The 22,591-nt window shown below is 38.4% G+C and overlaps 1 protein-coding gene across 2 annotated transcripts in view; it reads right to left on the minus strand.

Annotated features, from left to right (window-relative positions):
* The window catches only part of Mib1 (mindbomb E3 ubiquitin protein ligase 1), a 93,144-nt gene that overhangs the window by 65,084 nt on the left and 5,469 nt on the right, over positions 1–22,591 (minus strand). For both annotated transcript variants that reach the window (XM_028759512.1, XM_028759513.1), the window contains exons 2-4: positions 7,408–7,579; positions 5,296–5,425; positions 1,832–1,936 (exon numbers count right to left, since the gene is read on the minus strand). In XM_028759512.1, coding sequence (XP_028615345.1) covers positions 1,832–1,936; positions 5,296–5,425; positions 7,408–7,579 — 407 coding nt within the window. The remainder of the gene's footprint in view (positions 1–1,831; positions 1,937–5,295; positions 5,426–7,407; positions 7,580–22,591) is intronic.

Genomic DNA, 22,591 nt, shown 5'->3' on the forward strand with positions numbered 1-22,591 from the left:
CCAAAAGTCAACTCTACTTTCAGAACATCTCTGCAGAAAGACCTTATGTACCTTCAGCTATCTAAGTTTAAAGGCCATAGTCAGCTCTGGTCCACTACAGTACTTTCAAAAACAGATGGCACACAATAAGCTCTCAGAAATACCCAATATCTGAGGTGTGTACAACATCTTGAAATTTTAAAATAACTTTACCCAAATTAAACCAACTCTTATATATTTGATCCCTTTCACATGTTTATTACAGGTATAAGGCAAATACAAGTAAGAAGGGAAATTACATCACACCAAGCAGCCGGCAGAAGCAGAGAAAAATAGAACCAAACCCAGCCTTTGCTCCTTCACAAGTAATTTCCCCACTTATCTGGTTAATTAAGTGCCTTCCCACTTCTTTCTATACGAAAACATATTCTTACCTAAGTACCTGAATGAGAAGACACCTAGGACTACGTGTTACAAGAAATGTGGACATTAAGGCAATCTTGGGTGTTACTTATGAAGCTTTTGAAGTGAATTAAAGAAAACACAAACAAAAGATACAGTAAAAAAAAAAAGTCCAAGAGTAGTTGGTATAAATAAGTGACTACCATATAACATACACACAGAACCCAACTCTGTAACAGCCTATCCTGCCAATAACCATGAAATACTGCTCATCTCAGACCCGGACAGAGGCTGGGATTAGTTACTTTAATGTAATAGTCTGACTCAGTAATTCTACCTCTAGATATCTATCCTAAGGAAATACATCCATAATACATAAAAACATATACAAGCATACTGGCTGCTAACCTGCTTGCAGCAATAGAGAGGGAAAAGTAACCCTCAAAAGACATCTCATTAAGTAACAGTATTAACCATGTAAGCCATCAACTTGTATGTTCTTCATTTAACTGCCTGAATCCTCACAGCATATACATCTTCACATTAAACAAAGTATTAGCCAGTTGGAATCCTAAAAAACCTCACAATTTGAAAGCATGGAGAGGCATGAGAGTCATGAATATGCAATAGGAAAGGAAATTAACTGACCCTGTATCCAATGATAAAATTTAACATTAATAAAGCATTTGGGCCGGGCGGCGGTGGTGGCTCACACCTTTAATCCCAGCACTTGGGAGGCAGAGGCAGATGGATTTCTGTGTTCGAAGCCAGCCTGGTCTACAGAGTGAGTTCCAGGACAGCCAGGGCTACACAGAGAAACCCTGTCTCGAAAAACCAAAAAATAAAAATAAAAAATAAAAAGATAAAGCATTTGATAGTTGGGCAATGATGGTGCACACGTTTAATCCCAGCACTACGGAGGCAGAGTCACTTTCTTGCTTTATCTTGTTTTTTTATTTTGAGACAAGTCTTATTACACGCCCAAGATGGCCTTGAACTTGAGCTCCTCCTGCCTCCAGCTCTGGAGTGCTGGGATTGCTTGTGCCACAAGATAATCACATTTAATCATCAACTCTATACTTTTAAAAAACTTCCTTAAAAATAATTAAACTTTTTATCAGCTACTATAGCAAAGAATACAGAAACAACCTCATTTTAATACTAGCCTCCAGGTCTACTCCAGAGTACCCTACAGATAATTCTTATCTTTTTTGTTAGATTTTAAGAGATAAATCCAATACAGTTACATTACAAAGAAATGTGCAATTTATAGTACGATGCCCAAGCACTGACTATGACAAAAGCATGTTTACAATTAAGCAGTGTAGACACACAGTGCTGTGAGGTACCAGGCGTAAGGATCTCCTGCCCTAGTGCATCCCTTGGCTCCTCAGACAGCAGTGCACACACATGAGCCCAGTTCTCACTGATGTGCTTCTTCACTACTCACCATGCCCTCAAAGCCAACCCTGTAAAGGTTCTTAGCACCATTATCCCAGAGAACATATGCTGCACTGTGTGGGCTGGATGCACTCCAGTCCTGGATTTCCGTTACCTAATAAAAATTTAGGGTGAAAAAAAAAATTTTTTTAAAAAGTGGAAAGAGGTTAAATGCTTTAATTATACTGAAAATTTAAAAATCTTTTCACCTATCAATCAATATAACAAAATCAAGAAAAATACTTATTTGCCTATCAGCTAAAAATCACTTTTAGCATTGTTGAATTATCAATAAAGTACAATTATTCCAGAATTTTTTTTTAATTTTTTTTTTGAACATGAGATGCTTTTTTATAGCATGTTTTACAAGGGGAGGAAGTAAGAGGGGCCAGGTGGTAGAAAAGTACAGAATCTTCTTGGCCTCTGCCTTGAAACATGTCATGGCCTATACGGTACACTGCCTTGAATTATGATCTACCTGCTATTCTTCAGAAGATATGGTACACTGCTTGAGTTATGGTCTCCCTGCTATTTTTCAGAAGATATGTTACCCTGCTTTGAGTCTATCTGCAGTTGCCAAACCCACACAGATAAAGGGTCTTAGAGAGAGAGAGAGAGAGAGAGAGAGAGAGAGAGAGAGAGAGAGAGAGAGAGAGAGAGCGAGCGCGAGAGCGAGCTTACTTATTTTAAATTAATTTCAAAAGTTTCTAGGAGTTGCTAATTAGCTAAGATCCTATTTTAAGCTCTCCACAAAAGAATTTAAATCTCTGTTCAATATTCTCAAGAGAGAGGTAAACCCTAATTTCCTCAACAGTTAATTCACAAAAGAGAGGTAATCTCACAAAAAGTAGAAAAAGCTATTTCTAATCGATATATAGTCTGATTAATTGTCAGTGGTGCTATAAAAGTCCTTTGACAAAAGATTATTAATATAGATTTATATATCCTTAAATAAGGACTTCATGACTCTCTGAGTGTGGAAGGAGCGACTGTTGGCGCTTCTGCCCTGATTTTACAAGAACTCTGAAAAATTGGCTTTAAAAACAAAAGAGGGGGAACAGTACCCCCTCAGAAGGAATCCCCCTGAAATACTCTCCATCATGCCTTGTTCACTTTTATCTCTCTAAAGCTGAAAGCTCATGGCAAATCTTTTGCTGACCAGAATTTTAACTTTTATTATGTTTTTTTAAGATAGAATATCCTGGGTAGCCCATCCTGGTCTCAAAACTCAAAATTCTCCTGCCTCAGCCTCCCAAGGGAAAGGACTGCAGGATGTGTGTACCACCCATCCAACTTACATAATTGTGTTGTTGTTGTTTTTGTTCTTTTGTTTTCCCCCGTGTGGTTCTTAGTCCTGGGCTAAGCTAGGCAAGCACTGTACTCCCAGCCTGGTGTTTTTGATGTTGTTTGGTTGGGAAAGGGTTGGGGTTGAGACAAATTGTCAGAACTTAGCCCTGGGTGACCGCCCAAGTCTGTGTCTGCATTACAGGCTTATGTATGTCATCACACCTGACCTTACCTGAGAGCTATGAGGTACATTCTAAAATCACTGTAAAATAGTTTAAATTAGGAAACAGAGAAATCGTATTAATAGAAAATGAATAATGTAAATTTTAAATTCCTTTAAAAACACAGCATATTCTTTTAAGCCAATTATCCAATACATAATTTAAAATTTTTAAAAATGATAAGGCTATTTTCTAGTTAGTACCAAAAGTTGTGAAGAATATTAGTGGAACTGAGCTGCTCAGTTGACAAGAAAGCAGGCTACCCCAGCTAGAACAGTATCCTATAGTGGGCACACAGACACAATACTCGACCCACTGATTCTTAAACCCAAGCTGGTTTTGTCACAGCAACAGAAAGCAAACTAGAACAAAAGCCAAGTCCCATAGCGTCCCAATTATGTGGCTTTGGAGGGCCTCACAGCAACTGCCTTACAAAGCCCTTTGCAAAAATTACATCTAATCTTCTGCCTACAAAACTGTGGGAAAGAATAAAGTCGTTTTCAGAATAAAAAAATATTAATTTTTTTCCTCTTATGAACTTTTCTAAAGCTGTGATCTACCTAAAGATAAGAGTGTGCACAACATAAAGGACAGAGAATAAGAGGCAGAGAGGCAGAGAGGCGTCCAGAAAAATAGCAGGGGCAAAAAAAAGGAGCCTGCAGGATGATAGTCAGGCACCAAGCACATCCAGACTATAGCCAGATGGTATAATGGTTCAGACTATAGCTGAACACATTAAAAGTTCTTATCATCAAGCTCTCCACTGCTGGGAGGCAGTAGTACACTCCTTTAATCCCAGCACTTGAGAGGCAAAGGCAGGTGGATCTCTGTAAAGTTTGAGGCCAGCCTGGTCTACAGAGCGAATTCCAGAGTAACCAAGGCTACACAGAGACCCTGTGTCACAAACACAAAAGAAAGATCTCTTCTGCTGGTGTATTTTGCTGACCTGAGAACACAATGCCCACTATGCCTGACCTACAAACATCAGGGTATCAAGAGTATTGTTTGTTTGAACAGATAATGACACCATCTGTCCTTCTGTCACCCATTCCCTGATACCAACACTAGCTAAGGTGTCTTTTCTCTTTCTCCCACACATACACATGGGAAGGGGGTATACTATGCTTTATCCTATTTATAAAACTATGGCTATGGGGAGCTTAGTACTATACAGCAATACATTCCCAAGCAAGCTTTTCAAAAAACAGTAGTGGATCTGAGAGTGATTGACATGTATGTTTCCAAGTGCTACTCATTTCAGTACACTGACTATCCAATATAACACAGAAGAGCCTGTACAGTAATATTTGTTGACTAAATGTTATTAGTTATCAGCTAAAAGAACATGAAATCCAAAATAAATATAAGCAACATACCCAAATACTGGCCATAGACCACCCCCCTCTTGTGTACAAGGGCTTTAGTTTGATCCCAAAAAAAAAAAAAAAAAAAAAAAAAGGTAGTTTAACAGGCCTTTGAAAGAAAAGAAAAGAAAAGAAAAGAAAAGAAAAGAAAAGAAAAGAAAAGAAAAGAAAAGAGAATAGAAACATGTGGATACAATGTTTATACTTTTCAACAGCTCTGTGAATCAAATCCAGGAACACTGTAAGGCTCTCTCATTGAGCTACACCCTAAGCCCCTCAGATAAAATTTTAGTAGCAGGAAAATCAAGAATATGAGGTACTACTTAAGGACTGGTCCAAAAATGCAATCTTCAGGAAGGCACATCTGGGCAGTAGCAACCTGAAGCCTGAAGTAAAACCCACCTAACAGCCTTCTCAAGAAACAGGAACACAAATAAGCAGGAACATTGCTTTCTTCCAAAAGGGAAAAAAAATAGAATATTTTAAAAACTTGTTCCTGGCATGGAAATAAATGGGCAAAGACATGTGTTTATGGTAGCAATAGAAATCTTCTCAATACACGATACTCTAGAGCAGATGGTGAACCTTTAAGAAGTGCACACCTTTCCTCTCCGCCCATTGCCTCCGTCTTGATCTTCCCACTGCCAGTCCACACCTCGCACCACTCTGGCACCAGCAAAGATTCCTCTGGCTGTAATCTTCTTAGATTTTCTACGAGACTCTAACAGAACCCTAAAAATAAAAGTTTTGTTTTCACAATCTTATAAAACTAAGTCACAGTAATCTATACATAAAAGCATTCACGTGAGTGTAAGTGTTAGTGCCTTAAAAGAAAGACAACACTACACTACACTACCCGTTTTACAAATGAGAAACTCAAGGCATAACAAAAAGATGTTGCTCATGTTCATAAGAGTCTACAAAGAAGCCGGGCGGTGGTGGCGCACGCCTTTAATCCCAGCACTTGGGAGGCAGAGACAGGCGGATTTCTGAGTTCGAGGCCAGCCTGGTCTACAGAGTGAGTTCCAGAACAGCCAGAACTACACAGAGAAACCCTGTCTCAAAAAAACCAAAAAAAAAAAAAAAAAAAAAAAAAAGGGTCTACAAAGAAATGGAATCAGAACAGGAATTTAGTCTAGGCACTTCAGGCTTTGGCTTCAAGTATCCTCTGTAAGGGCCTATTGCAGACAGCATCTCCAGACGAGGGGCAAACCACACCGGCTCTGACTTAGGAAGAACAGTTAGTGGCAGCACTTTGGTCTCCTAGAGCATGATCTATCTACACAGAATAGTAGATCCTCTGCGTTTGCCAAATGCTGTGAAGAACAGTCAGCTGGGTTCGGAGTGGGGATGGAGGTGTCTTTAAGAATCTGTGAAAGGTGAGCACACTGTGAATGTATGCCAGAGAAATGAGTCTAAGGCACAGGTCTGACTATACTATAATGAATGCCTCCATTAATTATCTGAGTCAGCTGCTTTCTCCAAAGCCATCTGCCCCTTTCTCATCTATGTCAATTTTTACTCAGAGATTTCAGACTTTTGGTTTTTTAATGTTACCTTATTGTTATATTCATTTAAAAAATATATCATTCTTTAATTTTAATTGTAAGCAAAAAGCAAAAACAACATTTTTCAAAGTACTCAGTTTGAGTGGCAGGACCTTAGTTTGCAATGAGATGCTGTGACTCAAAACTCTGTTACCCTATTACTCCTAGCCGTGGCTCTCTAGCTGGCTGTATTTAAGTACTAAGAAAGGACTCCCCGTCCTAAAAATCCACATCCAGTATCCCACTGTGCCCTTTTCATTGCTCCTAAAAACTAAAACATTATCCTACCATACCCTCAAACATCACATGTCAGTCATTCATGATCCATCATTCCTCTTAAATTATAAACTCCTGTATGCATGTGTGCAGGTGTGTATGCACATGTGGAAACCAGAGGTAAATGTTGGTTGTCTTTCTCAACCACTTTTCCACCTTATTTTTTAAGAAGAGATCTTTCATTGACTCTGTTGTTCAATATTCAGCTAGATGGGCTGCCAGAGCTCTCTGTCTCTATCTCTGTCTCCCCAGCACTGGGATTACAGAAATGTAACACAATGCCTAAGTTTTCCATGGGTGCTGGGTATTCAAACATAGGTTCCCATGGTTGTGCATCAAGCACTTCACCAACTGATCCTTGTCTCCAGTCCCTACCCTTAGTGTCTGTCGACTCAATGAGCAGGCCAAAGTAGTCACTGGATAGAAATTTATAAAACAAAGGGTAGAACAAGAAAACATTATTAAGTTTTGGGCTGCCCATGCATTTCCAACTGATCAGCAATGCCAAGTCTCCATGCTAGAGAAAAACTAGCTAAGATCATCGGTGGTGGTGGTGGTGGTGGTGGTGGTGGTGGTTGGAGGTCAGCCTAGTCTACGTATTGAGTTCAAGGCCAGCCAGAGCTATACAGTGGGATCATGTCCAGGAAGAAAAAGAAGTGGAAGGGGACGAAATGGGGGAGGGGAAGGGAAAGGGGAAGGAAAGGAAGGCAGACAGGCGCATATAATAAAATTCTACCTTCACAGAGTTTCTCACAAATCAAACCAAATCCATGTCTAGCCTGCTATTCATTTCCCCAACACTAAATCTAAACTGTCAAAAGCTACTTCCTAATCTACATTTAAAGCTAACAGGATGAAACAAAGTTATGAAGAAAAAATTCTTTCCCTTACCGTTCACTTCCTGGTGTGGTAATTCTATAAAAGCGATGCCTTAAATGATGTTTATCTCCATGATAACAAACAGTGCACAAATCATAATTGGTGCACTCTGCACATTTCCATCGAATGCCAATGATTGGCTGTTGGCGGCAGGTATCACACATAGTTCCATCATGCTTGATGCCTACGGAAACAATCACATGCTTTGGTCACTCCCAAACGCTTATTTGTGCACTACTGTGTTGGGAAAAACGCAACAGCATAAATTACAGGTTGTTTTAACAGAAGACAAGGAAAAATAATACATTTAATTTTGAGGTGACAGATCTGAAATACTTTTATCAATACTTTAATGAGTCATAAACTAAACATGTTTTCTACTCTCTATTTTATTAGTAAAACACAAACCAATAGTGTTACAGGATATTTGATTATTGTACATAGAAAGCCTAATTGTTAGCAAAATATAAAAGATTAAATACATATTGCATTTGTCAGATATTGCAGTTAGGTGTGTCCTGAAGAGATACAGTTTGGGTGTGCCTCTAAAAGTCTACATAAGGAAATGCTTAAGAATGGAAAGTTTCTGCCTATTTTAAGACAAATTGCTTGAGAGAGATGTTATGTTTTCTCCTTTTAAGGCAAGGCAAAGCCAGCTGGATGACCTTGAGCTACTCCACCATAGGTTTGGCCCCCCTAATTTGGCTTAGGGCCCCTGCCACACAATGAAGGTTACATGGTTCAGCTGGCAAAGAGTATAAGGAAGGAGCTAGAGACTTCTTTTGTAAGAGACCAGAGCACAAGCTCTCCCTCCCCTCAGAGCTCTCTCTCTCCCTCCCTCTCTCTTCTCTTTAGGAAAAAAATCCAGATAAGAGATAGGGATTTTTCTCTTTGGGCTTGCAGAAACAGAGAAGCAGCTGGTAGGACTTGGGTAAAACCGTATTCTAGGAAAGAAAGCTAAGGAGCCCTCTGTGTAGAACAACATAGAGAGAGATTTCTAAAGAGCTAAGAGTTTAGTTGCAGAACCAGGTTTGTAAATAGTTGTATATAGTTAAGAAGATAAAGATACCTCAATGAGCTAGCAGGTTTTCACCTCAGTTTATACCTGTGTCTTTATTGGCATAGATATTAGATAATTTACACAGTTACACAATAGCCTTTGCCTAGCTCTCATCCATAAATGGAAATCTGGGCTTAATACAAAGAATTCTTTCCCATCAATTAAACATTTCTGACTATAAATACCCATCATCAGAGGTTGTGAAGATAGCTCAGTGAAGAGAGTAGTGAGAACATTAAGACCACAATTTGGACATGATCCCCAGTACTCGGATGTGGATGCAGAGCAAGCTGGCTAGCTAGACCAGCCTCTATCACTTGAGCTCTGGATTCACTTCACAGATTTTGACCCAACAAATGGAGAACATTCCAGTATCAATCTTGGGCCTCCACATCCACATGTGTGTCCACATACCTTAAAACATGCATGTTACAAACATGGACACATACATGAAGAAAATAAAAACCCCTCAGGATTTTTGAGAGAACCAGAGGTCTATCTTCAAGTCACATATAGTGAAAGGAAAAACACAATTCCCACAAGTTCTTTTCTGACCTCCACATACTCTCTGTGACACATGTGAATCTATACCACAAACTAAATATATATAAAAGATTAGCACCATCGAGCGGTGGTGGCACACGCCTTTAATCCCAGTACTTGGGAGGCAGAGGCAGGCAGATTTCTGAGTTCAAGGCCAGCCTGGTCTACAGAGTGAGTTCCAGGACAGCCAGGGCTACACAGAGAAACCCTGTCTCAAAAAACATTAAAAAAAAAAAAAAAAAAAAAGATTAGCAACTGGTGCTAAGAGTGGGCTCAGAGATGGAGAGCATAAAGCGTGCTTCAGAGAAGTTATATCTGGTTCCCAGCACCTATGTCAGGCAGTCCACAGCCATCTGTAACTCCGTCTCCAAGGGATCTTTCATCCTTTTCTGGACTCTGGTGCATTTTACACACATACCAACACACTACACACACATGAACAGACAATTAAAAATGCTTTTAAAAATATGAGCAATCAAATTTGCCTATTAAATGGAAAACAATACATTTGTTATGAACTTATAACCTCCCTCAGACTGCTCACATAAGAATGAAACATACACTAAAACTATGACAAATTATTGAAAGTAACTTTAAAAGTGGGGGACAATCCTCCTTTATTACCCTGCAGCACTACTATCACTGTTCAATACATTGAAACCAGAATTTAAGTGGTTTGTGGATCATGACACCAGGATTGCCACTTTACAAGACATCCTAGAAGGTGAACTCACTGTTGACCTACAGCTAGCTCATGCTTATCTTTGTGTTCTTTAGAGAGTTGTCATTACTCAAGTATTTGCATATAAGATATTTATACACATTTCAAAATAATTAGAGGCAAGCAGAGTAGAAGGTGGGACTTAGATAACTAAGATCAGCCATGCTAAAGATACCCCGTGGGTAACATGGAGTTCTCTTATTCTGTATTTTGTCTAACTTAGGAAGCTTTCCATAATTAAAGAAAAGAAAGGAAGTCTTTTTACTCTGAAAACTTTAGCCTCCTTTGGAGAAGGCACACTGTTCTTTAGTGGTGAGGCGGCATGCACTAAAACTCCAAGAATGTGCTGTGCATGCAAGAATTACAGGACAAAAATAGTAATATTATTAAGTTCTAAAAGAACTAGTAATTATTGCTACTCCCTAACAAGAAAGAAACTGTAATATTTATGTCCTATATCCAGATAACCAGATTCCAAACAAGAAGTTGAACTCAAGTACAAGCCTGTGCTTGAACCAAAGTAAGGCTGGGGGGAAGGTGGAAGGAGAAAGCACAGACTAACAGTGAACTGAAGTGGTTACTGGACAATCCAAGAGTGTGACATTCCAATGTCAAGTACATTGCATGCATAACCCCTCAGCCTCCTACTTCACAAATGTTTGACCAAAAGGAAGAAGACGACGACAGTGGACATCAATGTCTACTAACTGTTTCACATGTATTTTTAACACACGGATATGTGTGTATGTGTGCGTGTGTGTGTGTGTGTGTGCATGCATAGAGAGGCCCATGGATATGTGTGTATGTGTGTGTGCATGCATAGAGAGGCCAGAAGAAAAGTGCAGTGTCATCCTCAGGAATACCATCCACTTCCTTTGAGAAAGGGCTTCTTTCTGGTCTCTAACTCACTAATTAGGCTAGACTGACTAGCCAGTAAGCCCCAGGGTTACTCCTGGGATTACAAGCACTCCGCCATACCATTTTAACATGGCTTCCAGATAGAATTCAGGTACTCATGCTTTACTTTGTTGGTTTGAATGAGCCCACAGGCTCATAGGAACAGCATTATTTCAAAGGATCTGGACACATGGCCCTGTTAAGAGAAAAAGTGTCACTATGAGTGGGTTTTGAGGTTTCAGAAGCTCAAGCCAGGCACAAGGGCTCACTCCCTCTTCCTGCTGCCTGCTGGTCCAGATACAGAACTCTCAGCTCCTTCTCCAGCACCTCATGTGTCTGCATGTTGCCATGCTTCCTACCATGACAATAATAAACTAAACCTCTGAACCTGTAAGCCAGTACGAATTAAATGTTTTTCTTTATAAGAGTTGCCATGGTCATGCTGTCTCTTTATAGCAATAGAAATCCTAAGGCACTGACTGAGTTAATTCTTCTTCTCCATATTTTTTCCTCCTAGTGGAGGCAGGACAGGTTCAAATATTACTCTCTCTGTAATGTCAAGAGATGGCAGAATCCTAGTACTTGAACTGCAAGGCAGGAGGCCTGAATTCAAGGCCAGAGCAGGCTATACAGGGAGACCTTATCTCAAAAAAAAAGAAAGGAAGGAAGGAAGGAAAAGAGAGAGAGAGAGAGAGAGAGAGAAAGAAAGAGGAAAAAGAAAAAATGGAGAAGAAAGAAAAGAGAATGAAGGGAAGTGGGAGGAGAAGAGGGAAATTGGGGAGCTATCAACCAAAAAGCAGTAATAATGTTTTGGTTAGTGCTGAGGACATACCATGTAGCAGAGCATACAGAATCTATGTAGTCAACTGCCAGCACCAAAGCAAACCAGAAGGAATAACAGATTCGTATGACTTTCAAAGAAAGGAAGACATCTCAGAAGAGCAAGCACAAGGGGCTTCATACTTCAGCAGGACCATAAAACAGAATCAGAACATGAAGATAAATTACAGAGTTAGACTCGGAATTAACAAGTTCAGACATACTTTCTGACCTGTGTATTTACAGTATTATAGTAAATGATAAAAACACTTAAATTACGTATCTAAGACCTTAATTCCATAATGTATTAGATTACACAAAAACAGTTTAAATTATGTGAGATCTTAACTATGCAAGTATCACCTAAAACTGAGAAAACACTTCCTTTCAAATGAAGGTCAAAACAATACAATTCATTAAATGTCCTAGGTCCTTTACATGAACAAAAAAATTAGTGATCAAAATTACATATCCTACTAGTCAAATCCTACAGTCTTTAAACAGAAGTGTAGGAACTTTTAAAGCCCAGTTCTCCAAAGGATACTTGATACTTAAAATCCCTAATTCCTCTGAGAATACTGGATCATTTATACATCAACTAAGCCCACCTTAGCATCTTCTCAGTACTACTACTGCATCTCAAGGTTTTCCCCAAAGCTCTGGTGACCCAGATACATTTATCTTCCTAGTTCCATTCAACAACAGCTTTCCAGGCTAGTAGATAACCCACCCTCCACTTCCCAACAGTTAATTATGACACTTGCAAAATAAGTCTGACTATATTGATTATAGATCAGCCACAGATCCCAAAGAAATTACACTCCCATCTAAGTGAATGTAATCTGAAACGTAAAGCCCCAGGAGCACAGCTATACAACTTAAATCTATCAATACACACAGCATCACGGTCTCTGTGTTTACATCAAAGGGTCGGGACTGCACCTGTCATTCTGAAATTATTTCGATTGTCATTACTACCAAAAGTTCATGAAAACATATTCACTCACAAGTTTTATCAGTAAATTCTCAAGTTCACCAATGGATATTTTTGAAGGATCATAATTATCTGGTACAGAACAATAAAAATATCAGTTTTCCTAAAAGAGAATTTTTTTGAATAACTGCCAAGAATCACAGCATATTTTATGAAGTTTTTTAAACGCATGGTTTTAGAGCCTGTGAGATGGCTCAGTAAATAGAAGTACTTGCAGCAGTCCTGAGGACATCACTAAATTGGTAGATCCATGGACCTCACATAGTGGAAAGAGAGAACCAACTAACCCAAGTTGTACTTTGGCTGCCCCCCCACACACACACACACACATACACACACACACACACACACACTATATTTTTAAAAAGAAAGAAAAATACACAGATCTTAATACTAAAATCAGTGCATTCTGTTTTAGATATGCATTATACTAATTATATTACTGAAGAGATATGGAGTGTTTTTTAAAGAAGGAAATATGGCAACCTTTGTTTTCAAAAAATGGTCACATTCATCTAGATCCCATCCCAAGTGCTCTTAGTAGCCGACACTGACACTCCACTATAAACACTGTGTCACTTGTAATATGAGGTCATGAAAGCCTATACAGATGTCAGCTGCCTCCCCAACAACCCCCCCCCATGCTGGTTGCTCTCACTCACAGGGGTGCCAAAGCTGAGCCTGAAGCTCAAGCTTGGTTGGAGTGCATGGTGGAAAATCCTATACAGAAATACCTAAGAATTCCTGACTGCAACCAGATGCCCAGCTGAAGCTTCAAACTTGTGAATACAAGACATTTCTTGTGCTGCCTCCACATTTCTGATCTATGGGAGCCAGCTCATAAATCACTTTGCATTCGGTTTCAGAATAATTTATTAGGTAACCACAGTAACCTAATAAGAAAGTTAAAATATTTTGTATTTGTTATAGTTCTCCTACAATACAATGTACCAAAAATAAAGCGTTAAATATGATTTTAAAAGGAAAAGAAAAGAAAATCATGAAAGTAGTAGTAAAGTTTAGTAGCATCGTAGTAGCATCGCTCAGTAGTAGGGAGCGCGCCCACCCTCTTGATGCTCCATAGGGTTGAGTTCCCAGTAGCACAGGAACAAGAAAAATGAACAAAAGTTAACTGGCAAATGTTACAATTAAGGAGGACGTTTAAAGCATAAAACAAATCACAGAACCTACATGTGGACTGAACACACACACACATTTGTGCACATGTATGTAAACTGGCTTCCCCAGCTTTTTCCATTGATGCTAAGAATCCAAACTCAGGTCCCCCTGTTTGCATAGCAAAACCCTTGACTCACTGATCCATCTCCCCAGCCCCCACATTCCATTATTTACATTTTAAATTGCTTTAAAACTTTATTAGAAGCATATTGGTGTTTATTTTCTAATTTGAGGGGAAAAACAATGAAGAACAATTTTATTTCTGAAACTGACATAGTTCAAAAGTAATATTCTAAAGTTGGGTGTGATACATACACCATAATCCCAGCACTCACCAGGTAGAAGTAAGAAGATTGCAAGTTATGGACCAGCCAAGGCTACATTGTGAAACTCTGTCTCAAGATCAAAAATAAAAATCAAAAGTAAAAGTAAAGATATATTTCAGGTTTATTGAACACTAACGAGGAAAAAAATACCCTGACATAACCTCTGCTGAGGACACTTTCAAACTGTTTCAAACCACTTAAATCTTTTAAAGGGACAGATATACTCAATTATTTGTATAAAGACAAAAACTTAACAGATGTAGAAAATATAGAGCCACATGCATACAAACTATATTAACCCACAAACATTTTATTTATTTTATTTATTTTATTTATAACATTTTATTCAGTTTTAAAACACATAAAATGTTGCCATGGTAAAATATTTTACCTAGTTTGCAAATATCTATTATGAAACATTTTATTTTTAAAATTATATAATATACTCCCATAGGCAAACTAGAAAGAAAATTACCAAAACCTGTTATGGAACTGCCCTTTGCAGTTTTCCAGAGAATGTACACTGAGGATGTGTTAATGCTAAGAGCACCTGGAAAACCAGGACAGGTAAATGAAACTGTGAGATGTTAGGTATCTCAAAAATCTAAACTTCCCAACTAGTTACATTAGTAAGAGGGTATACAGCTGCTGCTGCAATTTTTAGTCCTTACACTGAGTTATGTCATGCTTATGAAGACATTGCCATTCCTCCAGTACATTATCCATACCATATGCAGCAATCTCTGTCTCATTGCAGGAAAGCTGGTCAAAAATGTCAGCATGCTGATTCCAGTAACAGTTCCACAAAATGGTTATTTCTGAACAGACCAGAGTAGAGCTCCAGTTAGTCTGCTATCCCAAGAGTAAAATGCACTGACCCAGTCAACACCCACTACAGCTACTGTGCAGCCGATGAGGCAGGTGAACAAAGGGAATAGGAAAATTCTATCCTGAAGTCTCCACTCAACAGAAAAGCAGTTTGTAACTACTATCTTATCTATATATTTTTCATCTCTAAGTTCATTTTCTACAAAGTACAATGATAGCATTCATGAGCTCATAAACTGCATACAGATTTTCTTTAAAAGAATCCATTTAAACACACAATGACAACTGACACTGAAAAAGAAAAAAAGCAACCTTCTACAATTTACAATTCATGGTGTGAAACAATACTTTAGGAAAACCATCAGTGCACACAAAAGCACATCTAAATCCTTTCTTGGTTCCCACAATTCAAATGCCAACAAAGCCACTGAACAGCTGTGAAACAGACTCAAACTGAGAATTTTAAAAATAAATAAATAAATAAACAAAGCTGGGCACCGTGGGACCTAGAATGAGAACACAACTAACTTTAAGACAAAAACCGATGGCTAAATAAAACCTAAAAAGCATGCCGAATTCCCCTGGAGAGTCAATGCTCTTTTCCCCCACGCTTTATGAAGACACCTGCCACCATTAAACCAACAGGCTGCTGAAAGCTTTGACTCGTTCTACTAAAATTCAAATGACCATCTGTTCTAAGCTAAGTTCAACAACAAAGAATTTATACAGCTAACAACTTTTCTTGGAAATATTTAAATACAGTATAGAAATCAATAATACAAAAATAAAACATAAGCTCTTAAGAGAACCATTAAAAAGTAACTCAAACAACTCACAAATTATTAAGATAAAATATTAAACCTATAAACAGAAAAGACAACAAACTCAAGTTTCCCTACAGCAGTTCAGTACGTGAAGCACACTCAAAGTGAGATAAGAATATCTAAGTTGGCAAAGTAGTGGCAGTAGTAGTAGTAGTGATTATCTACTTAGATATCTTAAGGATTACGTAACGAATTCTCAGACTTTTCAGATATAAAAAACAAACATCTACAGTAAACTAGCATGGCACCTAGAGACCCATGAAATTCAAAGACTTCTAAAATCAAACTGGACATAATGGCACATGCCTTTAATCCAAGCACTCAAAAGGCAGAGGCAGGCCAGCCTGGTCTACATATTGAGTTTCAGAATAGCCAGAGCTACAAAGAGAAGCCCTGTCTCAAAACAACAAACCAAAAGATTTCTAACATCAAAAAATAATTAAAAAGTCAATACTATTATTCAAATATAATTTATTACTAAGGCAAAGTGTTACCATCATTCAAAGAGTTAGTTCTATGCCTTATACACTCATTGAACTTTAAGTCTTTCAGATGTTACAAAAAGGTTTAGCCGCCTAGAGTCTATGAATGAAACTCCTGAAAAGAAATTCTATCTTCAGAGAATGACTGATTAGAATTTCACTACTGTCGATCCCAGATCCAAAAGCTAATTATACTCCTTGCACACCTCTATGTCAAAACTAAGGCCTTGTGACTAGTAGACACAAGCCTGCTGGGGCCTCGGAACTTACACCACTGACTTCTACAACCTAAAAGCTAAAGAGAAACTCCATCTCACCACAATGGCCTCTCTGATGTATCCACGAATGCAAACTTGCCTTGATTTATGACTTTCTCTGTTTTGTAAAAACAATGACATTTCATGAAACTGCTCCCATGTTGGAATCTGAAATTTACAGCAACCTAAATCTGTGTTCCCAGGCCATGATTTCTAAAAATGGCTGTAGAATAAACTATTTCTTATTTCCTTTAAGATGAGAGTTCTTAGACATTGTGTACTCAAGTCCAAACTATGATTAAAATATTTAACCAAAGGCAAGGCTTTATTACCTACCGACTGTCTAGTATATTCTCCATTTCTTATTCTTGAGAAATGCTAAATTAACTAAAATATCAGTTGTTATTAATAAAAGCCACTATTTTACCAAACTTGGTGCCCTACATACATTTTATTCAACTTTCCCAACAATCCTAAAATATGTATTATTATCCTGTTTTATTGATGAAGAAATTGAGGCTCAGAGAAGTGACTTGCCTAGAGTGACACACTGAAATTCGAATCCAGGCAGGACTGATGATTACAAGCAGTACTCTTAAAAGCCTCCCCTTGCCCCACATCTAGGGTATATTTCCCACTGACATGCTGGATTCAAGATACAAGTTATTAAATTGCAAAAGTGAAAATAATTCCAAGAGAAATACATTTTAAATATTTAAAAGACTGTAAAGTCTGTTTCAATAGTATAGACACACACCATTTACTTTCAGCTAACTAGTGTTTCACATTAAGAAAATGTCTGGAAACCTCTCAAACTAATCTGCAACTCCACCTTATCTTATCTTCTCTGCCAGATAAATTATTCCCTCCTGTTATACTTTTTCAAATACACACAGTAATTAGAACTATACCATTTATTAGAATAAAATCTATAGAGTTCAGTGGTGAAAATGCTGCTGTGTTCCTAGTTCCTCTAAAGATATGATTCAATCACTGCAGCCCTGTCTACACAAGACAGCAGTGTGGGGACACACTTAAGAACATGGGTAAAGCCGGGCGGTGGTGGCGCATGCCTTTAATCCCAGCACTTGGGAGGCAGAGGCAGGCAGATTTCTGAGTTCGAGGCCAGCCTGGTCTACAGAGTGAGTTCCAGGACAGCCAGGGCTACACAGAGAAACCCTGTCTGAAAAACCAAAAAAAAAAAAAAACATGGATAAAGACATGGTCTAAGACAGCAGTTCTCAACCTGAGTGTCAAGACCCCTTTGGGGTTAAACGACCCTTTCACAGGGTCACATATCAGATCTTCTACACATCAGATATTTGCATTACAATTCCTAACAGTAGAAAATTACAGTTATTATGTAACAATAAAAATAGTTTTATGACTGAAGTCACCACCACATGAGGAACTGATATTAAAAGGTCATAGCATCAGGAAGGTTGAGAACCACTATTCTGAGAGGACAAAGAACTGTCCCCACAGGCACCTATAGTGTGCACAACTCCTGCTTATTCAGTTTCAAAGTGAGAAGCATGACCCAGGTCTATAGAAGACAATCCTGTGAAATCCAGGGTGACATGCCCACACTCTTTCCACTTTCAGAATGAGTTTTATTTAGGAGAGTGTGCTCCACAACCATGGGAGGTGCCCAATTGATTGGGCCTTAAATCAGGAGAACAAGCAGGAGAGATGTTAATTAGCATCATACCAGACAGCATGATGGGGCCTTGAATCTGAAGAGAGACTTCCCACTGCAACCCAGAGAGGGGCTTTGTTAGGAAAAGTGCCTCAAGAAGTGGGAGAGCATTGTGGGGAGGGAACTCAAGAAGAGAAACAAGCCAGTTTCTTATGTGTAATTCCAAAATCCAAAACACTTTTTAAAAACACAGCAGCAAACTGACTCATGGCAAGGCATGACCTAAGCTAACAAGAGGCTACACAGACTAGGTAATAGCTATTCCCCTTGAGTTATACATATACTTCACTACAGAATTTTATGTATGTGTTACAGAATGCTCCTGTGAACCTCAAGGTGTTAAGTGTTATGAGGCAAACTGGCATTCAACTTGTTCTAAATCCAAAAGTAAATGAATCCCATTCGTCTTAAGAACTGGTAGAAGTCCAGTAAAACTACTTTTGAGCTGCATGTGCCTATAACCCCAGGAATCAGGAAACTGATCAGCAAGATCAAAAGTTCATGTCCAGACTAAACTCCATGAGGAAAGCTCATCTCAAAACAAAACAACTCTCCCTTTTATATTTATTTTCTACGCCCCTAAAAAAAATCTATGAGTAAAATTAAGTTTTATTAATTGTAAATTAGTCAGCTAACTTAGTCACAGCTGTCCCTAAGAGCGTGAGGGCTTCACAAGGGCCCTGCCAGCAGTGCACTTCTGGCACACTAGCACATGCTGCCACTCCTGGGCCCCTACTTAGTTGAGTTTCCAAAATAATTGAGATAAATGACCAAACAAACCAAAGATGAGTTCCACATTTCTAAAATAGACTGTATTCTAAAACTACATGCCTTTTCTGCAATGAAGGGTAGTCATTACTGGTTCACCTAGATCTTTTTCTTAAAGCACACCTACTTTAATCTCCTAGGTACAGTTGAAGTCTGACAATAAATAAGAAGACACTGTCCCTCCCATCTTAATAAAGCAGATGAAACAATGTGGAACTGGTATTTTAGATGAAGGAATGATGACAGACTTCACAAGCAGCTCAAACAAGCCTGGAACTGACTATGGAGCCCAAGCTGGCCCCAACCTCACAAACCTCCCATGTCATCAGAAGCATGCCTGCACAACCTGCCCATTATATAGTTTGCAGTGCTGAAATGAACTATATTACTCTCAAACTTTCATACCTGTGCCCTAAATTAATTTTTACTTTATTTTGGATTGAGGGTTGTTGTTTTTTTTTTTTAATTGAGTTGTTTAAAATTCATAAAACAAATCCTTCAAATAGTTTGTAAGAAATGACCAATAACATAGCTCAGTCAGCAAGAACCTGAATTTGGTCCAGCAGTGGTGGTATGCACTTATAATTCCTGCACTCAGGAGGCAGGGGCAGGGGGAATCTCTGCGTTTAAGTCCTGTATGGTCTACAGAGTGAGTTCCAGGGCAGCCAGGAAACCCTGTTTAGAAAAGGGGGTGAGGACAAGCAGAGCCCAACAGAGCCTTGGACAGCCAGCTAACTCACTTCACAAGTTCCGAGTTCCAAGGCAGTAGAGAAAGCCTGTCTTTTTTTTAAATGTGTCTGATCTGATGAGTTTGTGCTCTTTACTCACACTGAGCACATAAGCATAAACGCACATATGCACATAGTAATTCTTCACTTAACTGGTAAATGGGATAGAAAGAAATATAGTAAGTAAGTCTTCTTTAACTTCAAGTTACATCCACATCCTATAATTTTTATTGTTCCCTCACCACACATAAAAATATATATTAAAGGGACAGTTTTCATAAAACAATAGAACATATAATAATATTTAAGTAGATAAAACAATGTGACACTTTCAGCCAAAAAGCAGGCTTCAAGGGTAGGTAGGGTGTGACTTTAGTTTTCTGTCAGTTCTAGTTACTGTATCCACTACTATATTTTCCTAGAACATTTTCATACACATATGGATCATTGTACATTCGCTTACTCCAATAAGAGACAAAGCTTTAGTTTTGTTCTTTTATGTGTGGATGTCCACATGGCTGTAGCTGTGTGCATTTGTCTCTCTATTCTCCACTGGCCAATGTGTCTGCTTATGTGCTAGTACCATGCTGGTTCTCCTGCTATGCTCTGCTAAGTCTGAGATCAGGTACTGTGATAACCATATGACATTGACACTGTGCTTCCATATGAATTCTAGGATTTTTTTTTTCAATGAAGAATGCTTTTGGAATTTTGATGAAAATGCATCTAATCTGTAGATTGTGTTGGGTGATAAAACTGTTTTCATAGTAATTCTGTCAATCCATGATCACCGGTGAGACAACTGCCAGTCCTGGAGCACTGAGAAACTTTTCAATCGTCTAGTATAACTGATACTTTGGATGTATCTGGAACACAGATAATGTAAAACATTAAGGATCCCAGTACTATCCTTATAGTAAAGGCTAGCCAGCTCAAGATCCAGGACCTGATGGCTCATATAGTAATTCCATATAGTAAAGTACCTGCTACATGTGTATGCATACACACACAAGAAAGCCAGTAAAATCTAGCAGTATTTCATCAAGTTAATCAATCACACTATGGGCTCACTTACATTAGTATTTCTCATCTTCAACAATAAATGTTAGAAGTTAATGGAAGACAGCCTTAAGAGGACAGGGTTTTGAACCTAGAATTATAATTCAGGTTTAAGAGTGGGCAGAATAAGGCAATAACATAAAGCAAGTTTTGGATCTGAAAGTATTCAAAATATTTACTCTTTCTTTTTAAAGGGGGAAAGAACTTTTCCAAAGAAAAAAGAGGAGAGATATGAAATGTAAGACAGTAAAACTTGTAAGTACTAAAATCTCAACTTGTTTATTTGTGGAGATGGTGCGTTGCTATGTTGCCCAGCTGATCTCCAATAGCAAGGCCTAATGAAGTAAACCTCTTGTCTCAATCTCCAAAGTAGCTGGGAGTACAGGCACATGCCACCAGACGCAGCTGTGAAGTTTGATGCTTTTGCTTGTTGAGCTTGTCTGTTTTGTTCTGTTGGTGCTAGGAGTTAAAACCTGAACTTTAAACATGATAAGCACACATTCTACCACTAAGCTATAACCCACATTTTAATATAATCTTAAGAGTAAATTCTAAAGCATTAAAAGGATCATATTCAGGAAGCAGAGGCAGCCTAGTCTACAAAGTGACTTCCAGGCCATGGCTTCATAGAAAGACATTTAAAAAATTATGGGGAGGAAAACACAATTTAGAACTAATTTTCTTGATTATTTCCACAAAACCACAGCAATGGAAAGGAGGGACAATTTTCAGTCAATTAAATGATAGCCATCAGAAATATAACATAACATAAAAAATAAAATTTTCCAACTCTTCAGACAAATGAAACACAAAAAGGAATACAGTAGCAGTGATCAAATAAAATTTTCATTTATCATCAATACCTATAAACTAGCTTCTCAAAAGACCAAAATTCTCACAATCAGTGAAATCAGAATTCCTATAACAAATTCTTTTTTTTAACTAGCAGTCCTTTAAGATATGTACTAAGCACTGTTTACAACATCAGAATAAAGACAAGTACTATAAGGGGAGCAGTTAGTAAACACTCTCAACTATTAAATGCAAGTATCTACTTAAAAAGACCAGTGTCTACTTGCTAATCTAGAAAAATGTCAAAGTACAGAAAAAAAAAGAAAGCTAAAGAACAGGTACATATATATCCTTTGTTTGTTTCCAAGGGAGAGCCAAGCAGCATAAGCTTAATGCATCACTTTATTTTATAACACATTAAATTATTTGCAACTCAAACAGAAAACACATATAACAGAAAAGGTGTTTGACAGTAGAGTCAACACGGATTCACAAATCCAATCAATCATGAATTAAAAATATCAGGAAAGATTATGAGTGGGACTCCATGTTCATTTACTCCTCTCAGTACTGGGACATCACCTGGCTTGAATCTTGTCCAAGCTGCCACTCATATGAGCACCAGTCCTGTTCTGCCTAAAGGCACTGTTTCCTTGGAGTAATCTATCACCTCTAATCTTTCTGTCTCCTCTTCCACATTGATCCCTGCCTGAGCCTTGAAGAAAACTGTTTGACAAAAGACAACCCATTTAGAATTGGGTGAGTGCTCAGAAGTCTCTCACTCTCTGCACACTGTCCAATTGTGGACCTGTGTTAGTTTCCATCTATTGCAAGAAGCGCCTCTCATGTAGACTGAGGCACTTATCAATGGGTATAGCAGTACATCATTAGGAGCTGATTTCTATGTTCCTTCAACAGAATAACAGTAGTAGGTCCCCCTAGGCCTGTGACCCATCTGGTCTCAGGTTCTTGGCCACGTCACAGTGTCAGGTTTGAGTTCCATACCATAGAGCAGGCCTTAAATCCAATCAGATGGTGGTTGGTCACTCCTATAACCTTTGTGTCACTACTGCACTAGTTCATCTTGCATGCAAGTCTCTGTAATAAGTCATGTGTTTGCAGCTGGATGAAACTTATGGCTACTTATCTCCTCCAGTAGGATTCACAGTACTTTTCTAGTTAGGTACCAGCTCAAATTTTCCATGTCCCATGAGACGTAA

Source organism: Grammomys surdaster, unplaced genomic scaffold (assembly GCF_004785775.1).
Source record: "Grammomys surdaster isolate TR1022 unplaced genomic scaffold, NIH_TR_1.0 126298, whole genome shotgun sequence".
NCBI classification, from domain to species: Eukaryota; Metazoa; Chordata; class Mammalia; order Rodentia; family Muridae; genus Grammomys; species Grammomys surdaster.